Raw genomic sequence first — 20,572 nt, forward strand, 5'->3', positions numbered from 1 at the left:
CTAACGCCGGCGACAGAGATTGCGTCTTCCTTCGCTTCCGCCCCGTCCGCCGGAAATCCGACTGCCCCGGGTCACGTGCCCGGCCGCCATATTGGCTCCGGCGGCGGCCGCGGCCGGGAGGGGGTGCGCGAGGGCGGCGCGGCGGCTCGGCGCGTAGTTCTCATCCTCGGAGAGGGGTCCTTGGCGTGGGAGGGGAGGTCCAGGAGATGGCGGCCTTGGCGCGGGAAGATGGCGCCCGAGGCCCCGAGCGAGGGCGGCGGGGCTGCGAGCATTATGACAGAGGCTGCCTCCTGAAGGTGACGACTTCACGGGCTTCTTCCTCCCCGAGCTTCCGCGGGGCCGGGCAGGGGCGGAGTGGGCCGGGCGGCGAGGCCCGGGCGTGAGCTGGAGGCTGCGCTGTCAGGCTGCCGCCTTCGCCTCGAGCGGGGCGCCCGCTGCCGGGAGCGTGCTTGGCGAGCTGTCCGCGGGCCCCGCGAAGCGCCTGTTTCGTGCTTCGCCAGCGGAGCCCCTCTTGCTGGGGAAGCGCCTGGGCTCGCACCGCAGTCACCGTCGGTGGCCTTATCGAGCTCGGTTTCTGCTGCTGGAAGCAGACTGAGGCGGCCTCGGGCCTGGGCGGGCCGTTCCCAGAGCCCTTTCGAGTGCGTGAGGACATAACGGGAGAGGGTGAGCAGGTGGAGGCCCGCAGCGTGACTTCGGCCGCTGCGGCGGCCGCGCTCCGGCGAGCCGGCTTCAGTTAGGGCCGGTGGGGGAGCCGGCCGCCCGGCCAGAACGTCGGTGTGAATAGGTGGACGGCGCGCAAGGGCCGCTCGGTGGGAGAGACGGACCGGACAGTGCCTCGCGTGCATCTATTCTTACTTGGGGTGTTCACTTGGAGAAAAACTTCTAGTCAGTCTAGAATTTTAAAACTCGGCCTCCATCTGATTGAAAGTTTACTGATTTTTCGTGCAATAAACAGTTAAAAGATTCTGTGTAAAAAGCTTGGGATTTGGAGCCCCACAGCCCTACGCCCAGATGTTAGCTCTGCTCCTTTAGTAACTCGGGGCCTTTGAGCAGACTACCCTTTGAGTGCCCGTATGTACAGTGCGGGTGATAGAAGTTCCTGTTTCGTGGCGAGGCGCCTGTTAGGACAACCCGAACCCTTTTCGCAGGCCGCGGTTTGGTGAGCATTCCTCCGCTGCACTGGACGCGCTCCTTCGACGTTGGTCGTTCACCAAGTGTTGAGAAAGGAGCTGAATGCTCTCCTTCCGATTCCACTGCCACCGGGTGCGCCTGTTACTGTTTCAAGCTTGAGGTCTGAAACGGAATTCAACGTTTTGTCCCTCCCGCCAGCCCCCAAGAAACTGTGCAGAGATTGTATCTGTTTCAAGCACTGAGGTCCTGGGACCTGCGCATCAAAGGCTTTTTTCCCTTGTCCTCTGTCTTAAGTACCAGAGGCCAAGTGAAGAGTTGACTGACTTCCTTTTTGGGAGGAAATGATCAACTAAATAAAACGCTGCACTTTGAGTAAGATAACAACTGAAAATGGACCTTTAAGTTTATCAAGGAGGAGGTTACTGGTGATCCTGAGAAGTTTCTGTGGCGATACTGGGAGAAAACCTTATTGGAGTGGATTCAAGAGAAAAATAGGAATAGTGGAAACTGGTAGCCGTCTTTAGAGACAACTCTTGGAGTGTTGTTGTAAAAGAACAAAAATATAAGGCTGTGGTTGCTGGGAGGTGTGGGGTCATGAGATTCCCCCCCCCCCCTTAAGATGGGAGTTATTGCTGCCTGTTTGTATGTTCTTGGAAATGACCCAGTAAAGTGAGAACATTTTGTAATAGGAGGGAGAGGGGAAATTGTAGGAGCACTGCCCTTGAGTATCCAAAGAGGTGGAATCCAATGTACAAGTGAAGTAGGTAGCCTTAAATAATAACATGGGCTGGAGATTGTGTAACAGAAGGAAAGAGTATGAGGTACATTTGCAAGTAGGGTGATAGAATTTGTGGGAGGATGTTCTTTTGATTACCTCTTCTGTTTTCATAGTGAAGTAGTGAAATCCATCAGCAGATTTTAGGGAGGGAGGAAAAGGTGTTTGAGGTGTAAAAAGAGAGGAGATGTGAAATAATCATAGGCCCTAGGTCCTAGACTCTGGAAGAATGCAGGAATTGACTAGAAAAACGTGGTAATAAGAGCCCACTTTTTTTTTTTTTTGGTGGTTGTGACTTTATGAGACCAGTCAGTGTTGGCCCTTTTTCTTTAACGGTATTCGGCTGCTCCTATATAAGTTAAGCAGGACAGAATTGGACTTAACCGGCTGAGATTCTGGGTAGGTGAGTATGTAGGGGAAGAGAGAAGGAACTAGGGTGTGTGTAGGGCAAGAATTGGAGTGTGTTGGAAAGAGAGGAAGTAGTGTTTAGAGAATTCCATACTTGAAATTAAGTTACAAACAGGACTCAGTTCTTCTAGAGTCTTGGGTTTGATTCTGGGCAGGTACTTCACCCAGGTGTGTGCAGGAGGCAACCAATTGATGTGTCTCTCCAACATTGATGTTTTTCTCTCTCTCTCTCTCTCTCACTCTCACTCTCACTCCTTTCCACTCTCTCTGAAAAGCAATGAAAAAAATATCCTCGGGTGAGGATTTAGAAAAAAATAAAAATAAAAACCTTAAAAAAAAGCCAGGTTCACTTAAGAATGTCATTGATAAAATTAAAGCAGTGAAATTACTAATTTTATAAAATCTCATCCCTTGAATATGTCCTTTCACATGTTTGATGAAATGGGATGTTTTCATCAACCACTTCTGCAAACTGAATTTAGGTGATTTTGTGGGGAAAAGCTTTTGTGCAATTGGATTACAAACTGAACTATTTGCGTTTTTATGGAATAGCACCTATTTACTTGAACTATAATTATTCAGACTTGGGTATTTGGTGAACATTTTCTCAAAAAGGAGAGAAATGAGACTGTCATTATAAGGAAAACAACCAACAGTGATAAAATTTGAGCTTTCATGAACAAAATAGAATTTTAGAAAACTTGTCTCTGTCCCTGGGAGCTTGAATGCTTCCCAATACCTAAAGAATTTTCTGATGAGATGGGTAGTGATATTAATGAATCTGATTTTTGATATTGCATAATTTAGTGAACTGATACTTTCCAAATGACCAATACATAAGTAAAAGATACAAAATTCAAGATAGGTCAGTGGGTTTTAATGTAACAGTGAGAAAAGTTTACTGATGTGATTTCAGAGACCATGTTACAACTAACCATTTATAAGAGGAGTTGAGTTTTGGTATAGTATCAGAGAAGAATATCCATAATCCTCTGAAAAGGCTATTGAAGTACTCCCTTTCCAGCTACATATTTGTGCGAGTTCAAAATTTCTTCATATACTTCAACCAAAACTGATTGAATGCAGAAGCAAAACTGACAATCCAGCTATTTTGGGGGAACATATAACTTATTATTCATTAAAATATGTTATTTATGTTAAGATGTAGTGGCTTGTTACTATTATTTTACAAAGTAATATTTTTAAAAACCTATTTGTTTTAATTTATAATATGGTATTAATAGATATAATCCACATAAACAAAAGCTCTCTGGGATACTCAGTAATTTTTAAGAGTGTAAAAGGTCCCTAACACCAAAACATTGGAGAAACATTGTTCCTATAGTATGAGCATATGTGGCTGAGGAGGGTTGGAGGACAAGACCATTGGAAGTGAGAAAGTCAAGGAACTGAATTCAGGGTATTGAAGGGTTATCGTTGTGGATGGGCAGATCACTAAGATTTAAGACAAGAGTAGTGCTGGAGAGAAAGGCAGCCAATTGAATGTTAGAAATCTTTGAGGAATGAACTATATTATGGTAAGTCATGGCATAGGAAGTCTTCAGAAATGAGTGGAGCTAAAAGATTACAATGTATTGGAAAGTATCTTTGTAATATTTAATGTTTAGGGATTGAAGTAGGTAAATGAATTTATCTGGAAATGTTAAGTTACTGGCTTGCCATTTAGGCTGAAAATGAGTTTAGGGTGTTGCAGGACTGATTTTTCAGTCTGAGGATTTCCATCTTTTATGATTCTTTTCCCTTTAAGGACAAGATTGTGTTCAACTTCATATATATAGATGTTGAAGAAAATAGTTAAAATATACCACGAAACAGTAAAATGTTATGTTTAGGATCAGCTTACCTGATTTATTGCTTGTAGTCTTTGACCTTGTTCCAGGAGGAGGAGGAAGAAAATTTTCTTTTTGCATTGCAAACTTGTCTTCTCTTGCTTCTTATAACTCTTATTTTTCCCCCTGGGCATTAGGCACCTTGCTGTGGCAAGTTGTATACTTGCCGGTTGTGTCATGATAACAAGGAAGATCATCAGCTAGATCGCTTTAAAGTAAAGGAAGTGCAGTGCATAAACTGTGAAAAAATTCAACATGTAAGATTTTATCACATTTCTATTTTATTTATTTTTAAACTGTTTTTACTAAGGTGGTTTAAAAATTTTAATCAAGAGTATTGCCAAGTAAGACAACTCAAAATAAGCATTATCTTTGATTTAAATGTTTCAAAACTTGTAGAAATAAAACTGCGTATACTTTAACATAAATTCTGGATATTCAAATAGTAATTCAAAATGTTATGGTAAATTTATCCCAATTTTTAATTACATGTTCCTTTTTTAGGCCCAACAGACTTGTGAAGAATGTAGCACATTGTTTGGAGAATATTATTGCAGTATCTGCCATCTGTTTGACAAAGACAAGAAGCAGTATCATTGTGAAAACTGTGGAATTTGTAGGTACTGTATGTAAAATGTTCTTTTCTAATTACTTCTAGTGTATCTGGGAATAATAGTTTTAAAAAATCAGCTTTATTGGAATATAATTTATATGCAATAAGACACATTCATTTTGTTTCCAGTTCAGTAAATTTTGACAAATATCTGTAACTATGTTACTAACAACACAATAAAGATAAAAAAACCATTTCCATTCTAAAAAGTTTCTTCATGCTTCTTTCTTAATAATCATTTATTTAGCCCACCAACTATTATGTGACTAACATTTTTACTTTGGGATATAAAATATGCTTATATAATGAAGTGTTTTGTAGGCAACAGGTAGAAAGGTAGGGTGGATTTCTTTCTTTTTAAAAATTAGCTTTTAAAAAGATTATCAAAAGTTTTGATAAAATTAGAAAATACTGAAAAGTAGAAAGAAGTAAAATAAAACAGTCTACAATCCATCCATCCACCGACAAGTTACTGTTGACATGTTGGTATAGAGGAATTAAAAAACAAATCCTGAAGTATTAGAATTATACAAAAGCATATATGTAATGTATGTATGTTTTGAAGTACAGTAATAAACAAAAACGCCCCTCAGTTTAAGAAATAGAATGTTACTAATATTGTTGGTGTTCCTAGTGTTTTATGTCAATCATTTCTCTTTGTTGCCATTGGGGAGAGATAATGACTGTTCGGAATATTTTAAATCACTTTTTTGCTTTTATTTTATAGTTTGTTTTTAAAGAAATATAAACATACCAAAAGATGCAGAAGTCATAAATAGCCTTATGAGTTTGCTTATGAACACACTTTTAACCACCACCCAAATAAATAGAATACTCATAATACCTTAATAGACTTTCTTATGCCCTAAGTCAGTACACTCCCACAAGGTAAACACTCTCCTGACTTTTTGTGCTTTTTATAAATGGAATCATATAGTATATGCTCTTTTGTGTTTTGTTTTATATATTTTAAAGCAGTCGTATACAGTTCTTACATAGAGTCGTGGTATTTTTCTTTATGATTGACTCATTTATCATTATATAATGTTTGTTTCTATCTTTAGTAATGTTTTCTGCCTTAAGAGTCATTGTATCTGTATCTGCTTTCTTTTGATTAGTATTTACTTGTATATCCTTTTTCATTTTTTATTTGCAAATATTTTGTATATTTACATTTAAGCTGTGTATCTTGTAAACAGAATATAGTAAAGTTTTATGTTTTTATTGAGTCTGATAAAGACTGATTTTTTACCGAGTATTTAGTCCACTTATTAATATAGTTATATTTATTTCAGTTTACAATTTTAGGGTTTTCTATTGCCATAGTATTTACATATTTGTCTTTTTTTCTGTCCTTTCTTGCTTTCTTTTTGATTAATCAGCCTTTTTTATTCTATTTTTATTCTCTTTAAACCTATTAGTTATACATTCTTCCATTGTTCTCTTAGTGTTTGAACTTAGAAAATATAATACACACCCTTGGCTTACTAGAGTAACATGTTTATTATTTCCTGGACAATGCAGGAACCTTAAACACTAAGAGGATTTATATGCTATTGTTGTCATGTATTTTAATCTGTGTCTATTTCAAACTCTAGAAGACATTTTTTTGAACAGTCAGTATTCTCTTATATTAGCCTATGCATTTCAATTGGCCTTCCATTCTTTCTGCATTATCTTTTTTTAAAAAAAATTTAAGTCATTTTTTATTTTTCAATTACAGTTGACATACAATATTATATTAGTTTCAGGTGTATAACCAAGTGATTAGACATTATGTAACTTACTAAGTGATCATCCCAATAAATCTAGTACCCATCTGACACCGTACATAGTTATTAGAATATTATTGACTGTATTCTCTATGCTGTACTTCGCATCCCCATGACTATTCTGTAACCACCAATTCGTATTTCTTAATCCATTCACCTTTTTCACACACCCTCCCCAGTCCCCCTCCCATCTAGCAGCTATCAAAATGTTCTCTGTATGGGTCTGTTTCTGTTCTGCTTGTTCATATGTTTTGTTTTTTTAGATTAAAAATATTTAGTTGTTGATAAAGTGTTTATTGCCATTTTCATATTTTTGATCATTTTTTCCCCCTTTTTAAAGAAGACCCTTTAATATTCCATGCAATACTGGTTTGGTGGTGATAAATTCTTTTAGCTTTGTTTTATCTGGGAAGCTCTTTATATGTCCTCTGATTCTAAATGATCTCTTTGCTGAGTAGAAGAATATTGGTTGTAAGTCCTTGCTTTTCATCACTTTGGATATTTCATGCCAGTCCCTTCTGGCCTGCAAAGTTTCTGTTGAGAAATCAGCTGACCGTCTTATGGGAGCTCCCTTGTAGGTAACTAACTGCTTTTCCCTTGCTGTTTTTAAGATTCTTTCTTTGTCTTCAACCTTTTGCATTTTAATTATGATGTGTCTTGGTGTGGGCCCCTTTGGGTTCCTCTTGTTTGGGACTTTCTGCACTTCTTGGACTCCTGTGTCTATTTCCTTCACCAGGTTAGGGAAGTTTTCTGTCATTACTTTTTCAAATAGGTTTTGAATTTTTTGCTCTCTCTCTTCTCCTTCTGGAATCCCTATAATGCAAATGTTGGTGCGGTTTTAGTTGTCCCAGAGGCTCACTAGAATCACTTTTTTGGATTTTTTATTTTTGCTGTTCTGATTGGGTGTTTTTTGCTTTCTTCTATTACAAATCGCTGATTTGATTCTTGGCTTCATCTGCTGTACTGGTGATTCCCTGTAAATTATTTTTCATTTCAGTTAGTGTATCCTTAATTTCTAACTGGTTCTTTTTTATGGTTTTCATGTTCTTTTTTTATGCTGTCGAAGTTCTTTATAAATTCAACTACTCTTCCCGTAAGTTCATTGAACATCCTTATAACCAGTGTTTTGAACTCTGCATCTAGTAGATTGCTTGTCTCCATTTTGTTTAGTTATTTTTCTGGAGTTTTGTTCTGTTCTTTCTTTTGGGACGTGCTTTCTTGTCTCCTCATTTTGGCAGTCTTTCTGTGTTTGTTTCTGTTTTAGGTAGAATTGCTGCATCTCCCAGGCTTGGTAGAGTGGCCTAATGTAGCAGGTGTCCTATAGGGTCCATTGGCATAGCCTCCCTGAAGTAGGCATTCCAGTTGCATCCTCCCACCTCCTTGTGGGCTGTGTACACCCTCTTGTTGTAGTTGAGCCTTGATTGCTGTTGCCAGGTCAATGGGAAGGATTTACTCCCAGGCCTATGCGATACAAGGACTGGCTGTGACCACTGACAACCATGGAGGATCAACTATATAGGGGCCTGCCCCATAGAGCAGGACTTACTTCAGTGGGAGTCTGATGCCCACTGAGTCTCCTTCTTGAGTGATTTGCTGTGGAAGTATTTGGATTGTTTCAATGTAGTCTGAAGCGGTCCATTGTGTGTGCTGGCTCTAGGGCCTCCAGGGAGGCGCAGGCCAAGGTCAGCCACCACCTGTGTTCAGCCCACAGCCACCTAGCTTGAGCTGCACAGCAGTCTGCAGCTGCCTGCTACTTAGGCTGGGCTTGGAGGTGCTCAGGAGAGGCTGAGCTGCGAACCATGGCCAGTTGCTGCTATTGCTGAGTCTGGGGCCACTTAGTGAGAGGTACAGGGCACATTGAGGCCAGATGCTGCTTGTTTGAATGACTTTAGGAAAGTCTAAAGCGTGAGCCAAGACAGGCTATTTTTATGGAAAAGGTACTGGGAACAGCTTGAGTGGACCCACAAGTTTGGTGGGGCACAGTCTCATGGAATCACCAGGGTTGGCAAACAGTCATAGATTGATGGAGACTGGGATGTGGCTCCTGCGTGCTGGCTATGTGGGGGAAGGGCTCAGAAAAGGAACAATAACCTCTGCCAGCACTTCTGCCTGGGAAAAGCTGCTCCCCTGCCCCTACTTCAATTCCTCCTCAAATGATGCCTTTTGAGCTGTTGTTCAAGTGCTGGAACTCAGAAAGAGTGAGTCAAAGTAACTCCATGTGCACACCCTTTAAGAAGAACTACTTGGCTTAGTGGTTGAGCATTGACTTAGGAACCAAGAGGTCACCTGTTCAATTCCTGGTCAGGGCACATGCCCGGGTTTTGGGCTTGTTTCCCAGTAGGGGGTGTGCAGAATGCAGCCGATCTATGATGTTTCTCTCTCGTCAATGTTTCTGCTCTATCCCTCTCCGTTCTTCTCTTACTAAAAGTCAGTAAAAACATATTTTAAAAAGAAAAAACACACAACTAAGATTCTAGCAGCCCTTCATCTCACTCAGCCTCAATTTGCACTGGTTTTTATAGCCAGAAGTTATGGGGATGTCTCTTTCCAGCACCGGAGCCCTGGGCTAGGTGCTTGATGTGGACCTGGGATCCCTTGCTCCTCAAGGATGACCTCTGCACCTGAGATACGCTTTCCGATTGTTTGTTTTCCTGGTGTTGAGTTGTGTAAGTTCTTTATATATTTTGGAAATTAACCCTTTATCAGATGTATCATTGGCAATATAGTCTCCCATACAGTGGGTTCCCTTTCCATTTTGTTGATAGTTTCTTTTGTTGTGTAGAAGCTTTTTACTTTGAGGTAGTCCCATTTGTTTATTTTTTTGTTTGTTTCCCTTCTCCTAGGAGATATATTGGCAAAAATACTGGTACAAGAGATGCCTGAGATTTTACTGCTTATGTTTTCTTCTAGGATTTTTATGGTTTCATGACTTACATTTAAGTCTTTTATCCATTTTCAGTTTATTCTTGTGTATGGTATAAGTTGGTGGTCTAGTTTCATTTTTTTGTATGTACCTGTCCAGTGTTCCCAACACCACTTATTGAAGAGACTGTCTTTACTTCATTGTATGCCCTTGCCTTCTGTGTCAAATATTAATTCACCATAATGGTGTGGATTGATTTCTAGGGCCTATGTCCTGTACCATTTTTCTATATGCCTGTTCTTGTGCTAGTACCAGGCTGTTTCGATCACAATGGCTTTGTAGAATAGTTTGACATTTGGTATTATGATCCCTCCAACTTTGTTCTTCTTTCTCAAGATTGCTGAGGTAATTTGAGGTCTTTTTTTGGTTCCATATAAAGTTTTGGAATATTTGGAGTATAGGTCTGTGAAATATGCCATTGGCATTTTAATTGGGATTGCGTTGAACCTGTAGATTGCTCTGTGTAGTTTCGACATATTAACGATGTTAATTCTTCCAATCCATGAACATGGTATATGCTTCCACTTGTATTTTCTTCCGTTTTTTTCTTCAGTGTCCTATAGTTTTCTGAGAACAGGTCATTTAACTCCTTGGTTAAGTTTATTCCTAGGGATTTTGTTTCTCTGTTGTTGCAATGGTGAATGGGATTGTTTTCTTAGTTTCTCTTGTTGAGAGTTCATTATTGATGTATAAAAATGCCACCAATTTCTGGATATTAATTTTTTTTAAAATATGTTTTTATTGATTTCAGAGAGAGGAAGGGAGAGGGAGATGAGAATCATTGATTGGCTGCCTCCTGCACGCCCCCTCCTGGGGATTGAGCCTGCAACCCAGGCGTGTGCCTTGATCCAGAGTTGAACTGTGACCTCCTGGTTCATAGGTCAGTGCTCAACCACTGAGCCACGCCAGCCGGGGTGGGTATTAATTTTGAATTCTGCTGCTTTGCCAAATTCATTTATTAAATCTTGTAGTTTTTTTGGTGGAGTCTTTAGGGTTTTCTATGTACAATACCATGTCACCTGTGAATAAAGACAGTTGTACTTCCTCCTTTCCAGTTTGAGTGCCTTTTATTTCTTCTTCTTGTCCAATCACTGTGGCTAATATTTCCAGGACTATATTGTAAATAAAAGTGGTGAAAGCAGGCATCCCTGTCTTGTTCCTGATATTAAGGGAAATGCTTTTAGTTTTTGCCCATTGAGTAGGATGCTGGCTGTAAGATTGTCATATATGGCATTTTGTTGAGCTATGATTCCTCTTATTCCCACTTTACTGACAGTTTTTATCATAAATGGGTGCTGATTTTTATCGAATGCTTTTTCTGTGTCTATTGATATGATAATGTGATTTTTTTTTATCCTTCATTTTGTTTATGTGAAATATCACATTTATTGATTTGTGAATATTGTACCAGCCTTGCATTCCCAGAATAAATCCTACTTGGTCATGGCGTATGATCTTTTTAATGTATCACTGGATCCGATTTGCTGATATTTTGTTGAGGATTTTAGCGTCTGTGTTTATCAGGGATATTGGACTGTAATTTTCTTTCTTTGTGGTGTCTTTATCTGGTTTTGGAATTAGGTTAATGCTGGTCTCCTTAAAAGAGCTTGGAAATCTTCCCCCATCTTGAATTTTTTTGGAATAGTTTGAGGAGAATAGGTGTTAGTTCTTTGAATGTTTTGAAAAATTTGCCTTTGAAGCCATCTGGTTCAGGACTTTTGTTTGCTGGGAGTTTTTTGTTTTTTTTAAAAAATATTTTTATTGATTTCAGCGAGAGGAAAGGAGAAGGAGAAAGAGAGATAGAAACATCAATGATGAGAGAGTCATTGATCGGCTGCCTCCTGCACGCCCCCCACTGGGGATCAAGCTTGCAACCCGGGTATGTGCCCTGACCGGGAATTGAACCCTGGTCGCCTGGATCCTAGATCGATGCTCAACTGCTGAGCCATGTCCAGCTGGGCTACTGGGAGTTTTTTGATTCTTGCTTCAATATCATTAGTTATTATTGGTCTATTCAGGTTTTCTGATTCTTCCTGATTGAGTTTTGGAAGATTGTATGTTTCTAGGTGTTTGTCTGATTCGCCCAGGTTGTCCAGTTTGTTGGCATATCGGTGTTCAAAGTATTTTCTTACAATCCTTTGTATTTCTGTGGTGTCAGTTGTTACTTTGCCTCTTGCATTTCTGATTTTATTTATTTGGGTTCTGTTTGTTTCTTGATGAGTCTTGCTAAAGGTTCATCAATCTTGTTTATCTTTTCAAAGAACCAGCTCTTGGTTTCATTGATCTTTTGTGTTTTTTTTTAGTCTCTATGTCATTTATTTCCACTCTGATCTTTATTATTTTCTTCCTTCTACTTACTCTGGGCTTTTCTCGTTGTTCTCTTTCTAAGTCTTTTAGTAGTATGGTCAGAGAGTTTATTAGAGAATTTTTTGTTTCTTGAGGTAGCCTTGTAGTGCTATGAACTTCCCTCTCAGGACTGCTTTTTCTGTGTCATATAGGTTTGGGTTGTGGTATGTTCATATATATTTGTTTCTACGTAATTTTTTATTTCTTCCTCCATCTCATTGATAACATCTTTCATTATATTTAACTTCCATGTGTTTGAATGTTTTTGAGTTTTTTTATTGTAGTTGATTTCTAGTTTCAATGCCATTGTGATTTGAGAAAATGCTTGATATGATTTCAGCCTTTCTGAATTTGTTAAGGCTTATTTTGTTTCCTAACATGTGGTCTCTCTTTGAGAATGTTCCATGTGCACTTGAGAAGAATGTATATTCTGCTTTGGGATAAAATTTTTCTGTATATATAAAGTAAATTCCTCTGATCTAGTGTATCATTTAAGGTCCTGCTTCCTGCTTTATTTTTTTGTCTGGAAGTTCTATCCAGTGATGTCAGTGGGGTGTTAAATTCCCCTACTATGACTGTATTATTGTCAATCTCTCCCTTTAAGTCCACCAAAAAAAATTAAAAAAAAAATTGATTTCAGAGGAAGGGAGAGGGAGGGAGGGAGAGAGAGAGAGAGAGAGAGAGAGAGAGAGACATCAATGATGAGAGAAAACCATTGATCACCTGCCACCTACACGAACCCTACTGGGGATTGAGCCTGCAACCCAATCAGGTGCCCTGACCAGGAATTGTACCGTGACCTCTTGGTTCATGGGTTCATGATGCTCAACCACTGAGCCATACATTTTTTAAATGTATTTAGGTGTTCTTACTATCCATGTATATATGTTTATAGGGGTTGTATTCTCTTGTTTCATTGATCCCTTTAGTATTATTTAGTATTCTTATTTGACTCGTGTTATGGCCTTTGTTTTGAAGTTTTTTTAGCTGTAAGTATTGCTACCTCATCTTTTTTTCGTTTTCATTTGCATGGAATAGTTTTTCACCTGTTCACTTTCAGCCTTTGTGAATTTTCTGTTCTGAGGTGGGTCTCTTGTAGATAGCGTATATATAGGTCATGTTTTCTTATCCAGTCATTACCCTATGTCTTTTGATTCCAGGGTTTGGATACAGTTCAAGTAGATTCTAACTTATACTTACACCTGGTTCTTCTTGCACTTGTATCATAAAAATACAATACTGATTCCAGATCTCAAGTATATCACCAATAGATTCTGGCTTATCAATACTTCTGTCTATGCATTGCCAAATTCAGTGTTTTTGTAACCTTGAAGAGCTCGTAATGTTTTTTAAAGGTGGCTGTCTTCTTAGCTCCAATATAGTAAAACATTTTTTATTTTTAGATTTATAAACACCTATTAGGATGATCCATTCTATGAATTTTTTCAATTTTTACATAATCTGTTTCCTTCCCAGTACTTTAAACATAAACTTTCTTCATTTGTCCACTTACAAGCCATATCAAATAAACTTCGGTGTGCAAACATCATAAAAGATGGCAGAATACTGCCACACATTCTTTTTTTCCCCTTATTCAAGGATATTTTTTCCATTGCTCTTCAGAGAAAGTGGAAGGGGGAGAGAGAGAGAGAAACATCAATGTGACACAGACACATCCAGTGGTTGTCTTCTACATACTCCCCATCTGGGGCTGGGGATTAAGCCTGCAACTGAGGTATGTGCGTTTGGCCAGAATCAAACCCAGGAGCCTTCAGTCCACCGACCAATGCTCTAATCACTGAATCAGACTGGCTAGGGCCTGCCTCACATTCTTTTAGCAAAATGGGATGGTCCAGGTTCTTTTCAGAAAATATTTTGTGAATTGAAGGTCCTCTCTATTGAATAACTAACTAGATAAGGCTACCATATTTCTTTTTGTCCTTAGAAGTACACTGTTCATTCATTTTCTTCAGCAAGATCATTCACGTAAGGTGGTATCATCTGAAAACCATAATCTGTTTTATTGTATATGTGATCGTTTTCACCATCATCATTAGAGTCTAAACAGTGTTTTTCAACCAAGGATGATTTTGCCCCCCAGGGCATATTTAGCAATGTCCGGGATATTTTTGTTGGTTACAGCTTGGTTGGGAAGTGAGGTAGTCTGCTACTGGCATCTACTGGTTATAGGCCAGAGATACTGCTAAACATCCTACAATGCACAAGATAGTTCCCCACCAAAAAGAATTATCTGGCCCAAAATGTCAATATACCTAGGTGGAGAAACCACAGTCTAGAATGCTGCCATCTAACTCTGTTTTATGATGTGTAAATTATCACTGTAGTGAAAACAAATCTAATTTTTTGGCTTTCACGTGTTTCTTTAGGATTGGTCCAAAGGAAGATTTTTTCCATTGTTTGAAATGTAACTTATGCCTAGCTATGAATCTCCAAGGAAAACACAAGGTATCAGTTTGTATAATTTTAAAAGTATTAACAATGTTTTTGAAAACCAGCTTAAAACCTAATATGTTTGGAAGCATGCTAATTTTCAGTGTTACCAAGTACAACTGTGCCTATTTTTAAGCAGTGTTAAGGAGTAGGTGTTCTAAAATATATGCTTTAGAATAGCTGATCTATTCCTTTTCTTTATGTAAGAATACTTATATTAGTTATTAGTATATTGTTGATAACCTCTAAATTGGTTTGTGGATTTTTATCATTGGTATTAGTTTTAAGAATAGCTTTTAAAGTGCATAGTAAAGGAGAAATATGGAGCAGTGTGACCTGTTAGCACACAGCATTCCAAGAAAATTCAGAAAATAACTTTATATTTTTTTAATGATTAGACAAATATTTTTAATTTGGATGTAGCCATTATATCATGATCCCAGGCCCTTTAAAATTATTTTTCATTATTTAGAAAAAAAGTAATAAACTATCATTTGTAGTACTGATTCTATCTAATATAAGAATTTAGAGAGTGGAGAGACTTGTGAGGGATTTTAAAAATAGATGCTAGATAATAACTGAGCTATAAAATAGTAGAGTGGTAAAAGAAGTTGAAGTAAATAATGGATATGTGGGATATGGTGACAAGGCATAACAAAAAGAACGGAGCTGAGTAAAGGCGACCGTCATGGGTTTAGCCCTGGCTTACAGTACTTGTTTAATAGATTGTGAATTTGTTTGAGGTAAAAGGATTGAGTTTGGTTGTATGGAAGACTTGAGTTTGGTGTGATAGCTAGATATGCTTATGTTGTCTTTCAAAAATGTCCACATTTTTTCTTCTGATATTTTTGTTCTGTTTCTCAGTTATCTTTTATTGTTTGTATTAGTAAATGGTCCTACCATCTACTCTAGTGCTTACTTAAAAAACCTGGACATCATCCATGGCTTCATGCTTTCCCTTACCTCCCCACATCTAATCACACACTGTCTTGTCAGTTAAGAACTCACACCCTGGAAGTATCCTGTTGGAGCTCAAATATAGTTCCATCTCTCCATCTCTTACAAGCATGTAATTTTGGAAGTCATTTAGCTTTTCTAGGCCTCAGGTACCTCATCTGTAAAATGGGGTAATAATTATATGTGTTTCATTTATAGTTGTGAGAATTAATTAGGCTAGTGCAGGTAATGAACTTAGTGTATGGCATGTAGTAAAATTTTGATAACATGAACTGTTACTATTATCAATATTATTAAGCAGTTTAGCTTTGGAGTAAAACACATATAAAATAGAAAGGGTCCAAAGGTTATTATTGCTGCAATTTTGGTAAGTCTTGACTCACTGAGTTTCCTTATCTGTAAAATGAATATAATCTGAAAAATTAAGATGTATTGAGCAATTTCATTGTTTCAGGTAATATGCAAAGCCTGAAATGGTTATGAGAGTTAAATTGTTCCTGTGTGACATGTAGGAAACATGTATTAATGTTAATTATTATCTTCAGTAAATTGGTATTGTTTTTTTAATTCATTAGTTTTTATTATTAAGTTATATCTGTTATTTCCATCTCATTAAGATTTTGGTAATTTGAATTTCTCTTTTAAACAGTGTATTGAAAATGTTTCCCGTCAGAACTGTCCAATATGTTTGGAGGTAAGCTTAGAATAGTTTTTGCTTTGGAAATACCCCCTCTTGAATTTAAAATACTTGGCTGCTTATATTGTCTTCATGTAAGCAGTAACATTTATTTCTTTTCCCAGGACATTCACACATCTCGTGTTGTTGCTCATGTCTTGCCATGTGGACATCTTTTACATAGGTAAAGTAACATTGGTTTCTTTTCTCAAAAATGTTTGAAAATAGTGGAGATAGTTTTTGTTTTACTGAAATAATATTTTGGTTTTTTTCCAGAACGTGTTATGAAGAAATGTTGAAAGAGTGAGTATTTGGGATTTAAAAATGTTACAGTTGTAAGATGTCTGGTGTTTTATTTTTTATTTTCTTTTTCATTGCTGTTAGCATATTGAGCATGACATATTTATCTTCAGATGGGTAGGATAAATGAGTAGTGTTAAACTGGGCAAAGCATCTTGGGGGATGTAGGACTATATCTTTGTCCCCATATTTCTATTATGCCTTATCTCATCTTAGAAACTGAGACAGATACCTCTGATTTTCTTTCTACACTCACCAGGGAGCACAGTCTGCCAGAGGCAGTCATAGTTTTGTAAAAATGCTGAGGCATGTTGCTCAAAATTCTGTTAAGTCCTTATGTTGGCGCAGTATAATGACCTGCAAAGAAAGCTGGTAATGAGATTATCTACAGCTATGGCTTTATTGTGGGGGAAGGGTGTTAGATTGAGATATAAAGAATAGTTAGGAAAGAGGAGACTGTAAAATGTATTTCGGTCCTGCAAATTGGTGAGCAGGAGTTTTAATTTATAATAGCCAGATAGAAGGAAACTTTTTCAGAATTTTTAGGAAATAATATCAGAATACATTTTAAGGAATATAGTGTCTTCTTTACTTGAATATATTCAGAAATTGAGGTTGTTTAGCTAAAAAGCAGCTTAATTGGTTTTTAAAATATATTGAGACTATGGACTAATTCCTGTCCATTTTAGAGAACTGAGAAAAAAGAAGTAGATTCTAAAAATGCCATATGATACAGGATTTAATTGAAAACTTTTGTAATGTAAAAGTTCCCAGGTTTGTAACAGATTTCCTTAAAATACAGAATAATGCCCTGTCTTGGATTGCTTATGTACCAGTTAGCATGTATCTTGAATGCCTGAGTTGATATACTCTAGTTTAATGTTTGGAAAGTAACCTTCTGTCTTTTCTAGAGGCTACCGATGTCCCTTATGTATGCACTCTGCTTTAGACATGACGCGGTACTGGAGACAGCTGGATGATGAGGTCGCACAGACTCCCATGCCCTCCGAGTACCAGAACATGACTGTAGATGTGAGTAGAGTCAGTGCTGAAAACTTCCCAAGTTCCTTGTTGATGTTCTGGTTTATTTTTGTACTTTTGATCAAGTCTGTCTAAAAAATACTACTTTGACTTAAATGCCAATGTGATGATAAATGAGAAGGATGGACAAAATAATCTTTGTATTTTAGTTACTTTGAACTTGACCGGGAAGAAAAGTTCTTAAGAATACCTTTGTGCAATTCTTCCCAACACTAGGTGGCAGGCAAAAACTTTATTCTGAAATATTTACACATTACTTGCCAGAATCAATAATGTAATTGAGTAGAGGTGAATTACTGGTTTGATGTTTTATTTTAATTTCAGTTTTTAAAAATTTCTTTCACGTGAACATGTTTGCTGATTTTTGAAAATCACCTTTTGATTTTTAATGTTTATTACCCTGTTTATTCTCTTTTACTTAGACCTTTAAAATTTGGTTATTAGCCTATAACCTAAAATATAAGAAGTATTTCTGTGCCTTTGGCCTTATAGAGAATGATCATCTTTTTTCCATTAATTGAGATGTGGTGCTGTCTCTTCTCATAATAGTATATTGAATTACAGATCAGAACTAGAATTCTTGATAGCTTTTTGGTGCTTTAATAATTTTTGGACATCTAAATTTTCTAAACATCAGTTTAGTTTAGATACTTCTACACAAAAGGGTCAAAATCACTTATGAAAGCCAAATAAAAAGTATTTTTTGTTTTATATGATCATGTGATGTTTTACTAGAGGCTGCAGTGTGCTCTGTTCCATGTAGATGATTTTTTAAAATAACAGCTTTAAATAAGATATAATTCACACACCATACAACTCATCCATTTAAAGTATACAATTCAGTGCTTTTTAGTATATTAAAAGCAACTCTTGGAGTTGTACAAACATCATCACCATGAATTTTAGAGTATTTTCATCACTCCAGAAAGAAACCCTGTACTCATTAGCAGTCATTCCCCAGTTCACTAGCTCTAGGCAACTGCTTATCCTCTACATTTAGATCATATTCATAAAATAATTATTTTCCAAATTATAATTTAGAGTGAGTTTAGAAGTTTTCTCCTTATTATGGTGTGACTTTTCTAAAGCTAATGGTTTTCTCACATAGTATTGATCAGTTTTCAGATTAACACCTTTATTTTTCAGGATCTTAGTACTAGAAAAGATTAATTAAGTGGCAAATTATTGACGTTTTAGGGATGAGCCAAAAGCTTCTCTTTGTTCAGTTTTAGGAACTACTTTTGAACTGTAATTCATTCCTGCAAAGTAGAAAGCTAGGAATTTAGATATTAAACCGAAAGAATTAGAAATGGAGGGTCCATTGTCCAGGAAAACCTGGTGCTGAAGTCCCTTACCATAAATGGCCAAATTCCAGGTTTCTCCAATTAAAACTTGCCCTATTAGCACTTCCTAATATTTGTTCTCCCTGACTCTTTAAAATCCTCTGATTATAAGCCATCGAGGAGTTTGGGCTTTTGAGCAATAACTTTCCCATTCTCCTTGCGTAGTGCTACCAATAAAGCAACTTGAATTTCTCCACTGCAAAAACAAAAAAAACCTAAAGAATAAGCAAAAATGTTATGATAAGTATGTAAAAATTTGTTTTATTAGCTAACATAATTTTCTAAGTGTCAATGAAAATAATAAAATCATGTATGTTATTTTGAATTGTAAGTACAGATGGTCTTGGACTGATGATGGTTTGACTTAGGTTTTTCAACTTTATGGCGGTGCAAAAGCAATACACATTCGGTAAAAACCACCCAGGCTAAGCTATGATGTCCAGTAGGTTAGGTGTATTAAATGCATTTTCAACTTACAGTATTAACTTATGATGGGTTTATCAGAATGTAACCCCATTATAAATCAAGGAGCATCTGTATGGGTGTTGATCTGATTATGCCTACATTGATTTTCGTGCTAGTACTATTTATACTACTTAGGAGCTATTTTAAAATAGACTTCTTGGCTCAACTCTACATTTTCATTTTCTGAATTCAAAGTAGCTTCTTAGAGTTTTCAGTGAACAACAAAAAAAGGGTATTTCTACTTGTGGAAATGTTTAGACTTGTGTGTGTGTGTGTGTATCTTCAGTATGATTTTTGAGGAATTGTTTGGAGCAGACATTGTCACTTTATAAGGTTTAATATACTTAATTTGAATTCGTCTCTTCACTTTTTAGATTCTCTGCAATGATTGCAATGGAAGATCTACAGTTCAGTTCCATATATTAGGCATGAAGTGTAATATTTGTGAATCCTACAATACTGCTCAAGCCGGAGGTTGTAGAATTTCACTAGATCAGCAATGACCAACCTATACTGCACTGGAAAACTCAGCATTTTCTGATAGAAAAAGGCTATCTTTAGTATCCTATTGTCATAATGTGTCAGAATCTGTGCATTAGAGTTGATGCATTTTTCACGAGTGTCACAGCATAAAGTCATATTCCAAATACTTAAGGATTCAGGGTCTCTTTATAGAATTATCATATATCTGTATTTAATGAAAGCTACCACACTTGTGTTTTGATTGAAAACTCCTTTAGTCTCAGTTGTTTGGAAACCAATGATGTTGCCACTGAAATAGAAATATGTTATACTTTCATGGAACTTTGCTTTAAGTGGCGCTGTGCACGCAGAATTCATTTCTAGTTTGACAGAACTGTAATTAATTCTAAGTATTCTTGACTTTTTAAGGGCTGCACTATAATAAGAATATGTTCTATCTTACTGTTAAAATCTTAATTCCATATGCTTTAGAAATTTCTAAGACAGTCCTTTGGATCTTGTAAATGTGAATTTTGACATAATAACTGCTAATAAAATTATATTGAAACAGTATTTTATAGAAAGTTTTTTCCAACACTATCTATTTTTGGCTCAATTAGGGCAGTATAATCTTAGGAAAGAAATATTCTTTTCTTTTTTTTTTTGAGGTATTTTTCCATAGGAGTAGTTAGGAAAAATGTAAAGTAATAGAACTCTTCGAAGCCTTAAGAAAACCATCAACATCAACAATTTTGTTTTGGTTAACCAAAATTATTTCTTCAAATAATCATTCCTTCATTCACTAAGTATTTAATGAGCACTACTTTGTGCTGGGTATGGTTCTAGGTGCTGTAGAGACAAAAAATATATAGACGCAAGTCCCTGTCATTATGGTGGTACATTCTAGTGTTCCTCATACTTGACAGGCTTCTTCCTTGTTTTTTTCTTTTTTCCATGCATGCATTGGTTGTTTTTGTTGTAAGTGGGTGGATTCTTCCCTGAATGCTTGAAAGTAGGTAGATGAGTAGAAAGGGCTCAGAATATCCCTGGCAAGATCTC

The 20,572-nt window shown here is 37.2% G+C and overlaps 1 protein-coding gene across 1 annotated transcript; it reads left to right on the forward strand.

Moving 5' to 3' along the window:
• Positions 1–201: 201 nt before the first annotated feature.
• RCHY1 (ring finger and CHY zinc finger domain containing 1) lies at positions 202–20,086 on the forward strand. Its single transcript, XM_016207556.2, has 9 exons — positions 202–296; positions 4,302–4,421; positions 4,669–4,784; positions 14,206–14,284; positions 15,876–15,920; positions 16,028–16,086; positions 16,179–16,205; positions 17,114–17,234; positions 19,426–20,086. The coding sequence occupies exons 1-9, from the start codon at positions 207–209 to the stop codon at positions 19,552–19,554; spliced, it is 786 nt and encodes a 261-aa protein (XP_016063042.1). The 5' UTR covers positions 202–206; the 3' UTR covers positions 19,555–20,086.
• The last annotated feature ends 486 nt before the right edge of the window (positions 20,087–20,572 follow it).

The sequence above is a fragment of the Miniopterus natalensis genome, chromosome 1 (assembly GCF_054644295.1).
Source record: "Miniopterus natalensis isolate mMinNat1 chromosome 1, mMinNat1.hap1, whole genome shotgun sequence".
In the NCBI taxonomy this organism is placed as follows: domain Eukaryota; kingdom Metazoa; phylum Chordata; class Mammalia; order Chiroptera; family Miniopteridae; genus Miniopterus; species Miniopterus natalensis.

Coding starts and splice junctions, on each gene's coding strand:
- RCHY1 (XM_016207556.2), top strand. CDS start 207: ATGGCGGCCTTGGCGCGGGAAGATGGCGCCCGAGGCCCCGAGCGAGGG. Junction 297..4,301: donor ACAGAGGCTGCCTCCTGAAG/GTGACGACTTCA, acceptor CCTGGGCATTAG/GCACCTTGCTGTGGCAAGTT. Junction 4,785..14,205: donor GAAAACTGTGGAATTTGTAG/GTACTGTATGTA, acceptor GTGTTTCTTTAG/GATTGGTCCAAAGGAAGATT.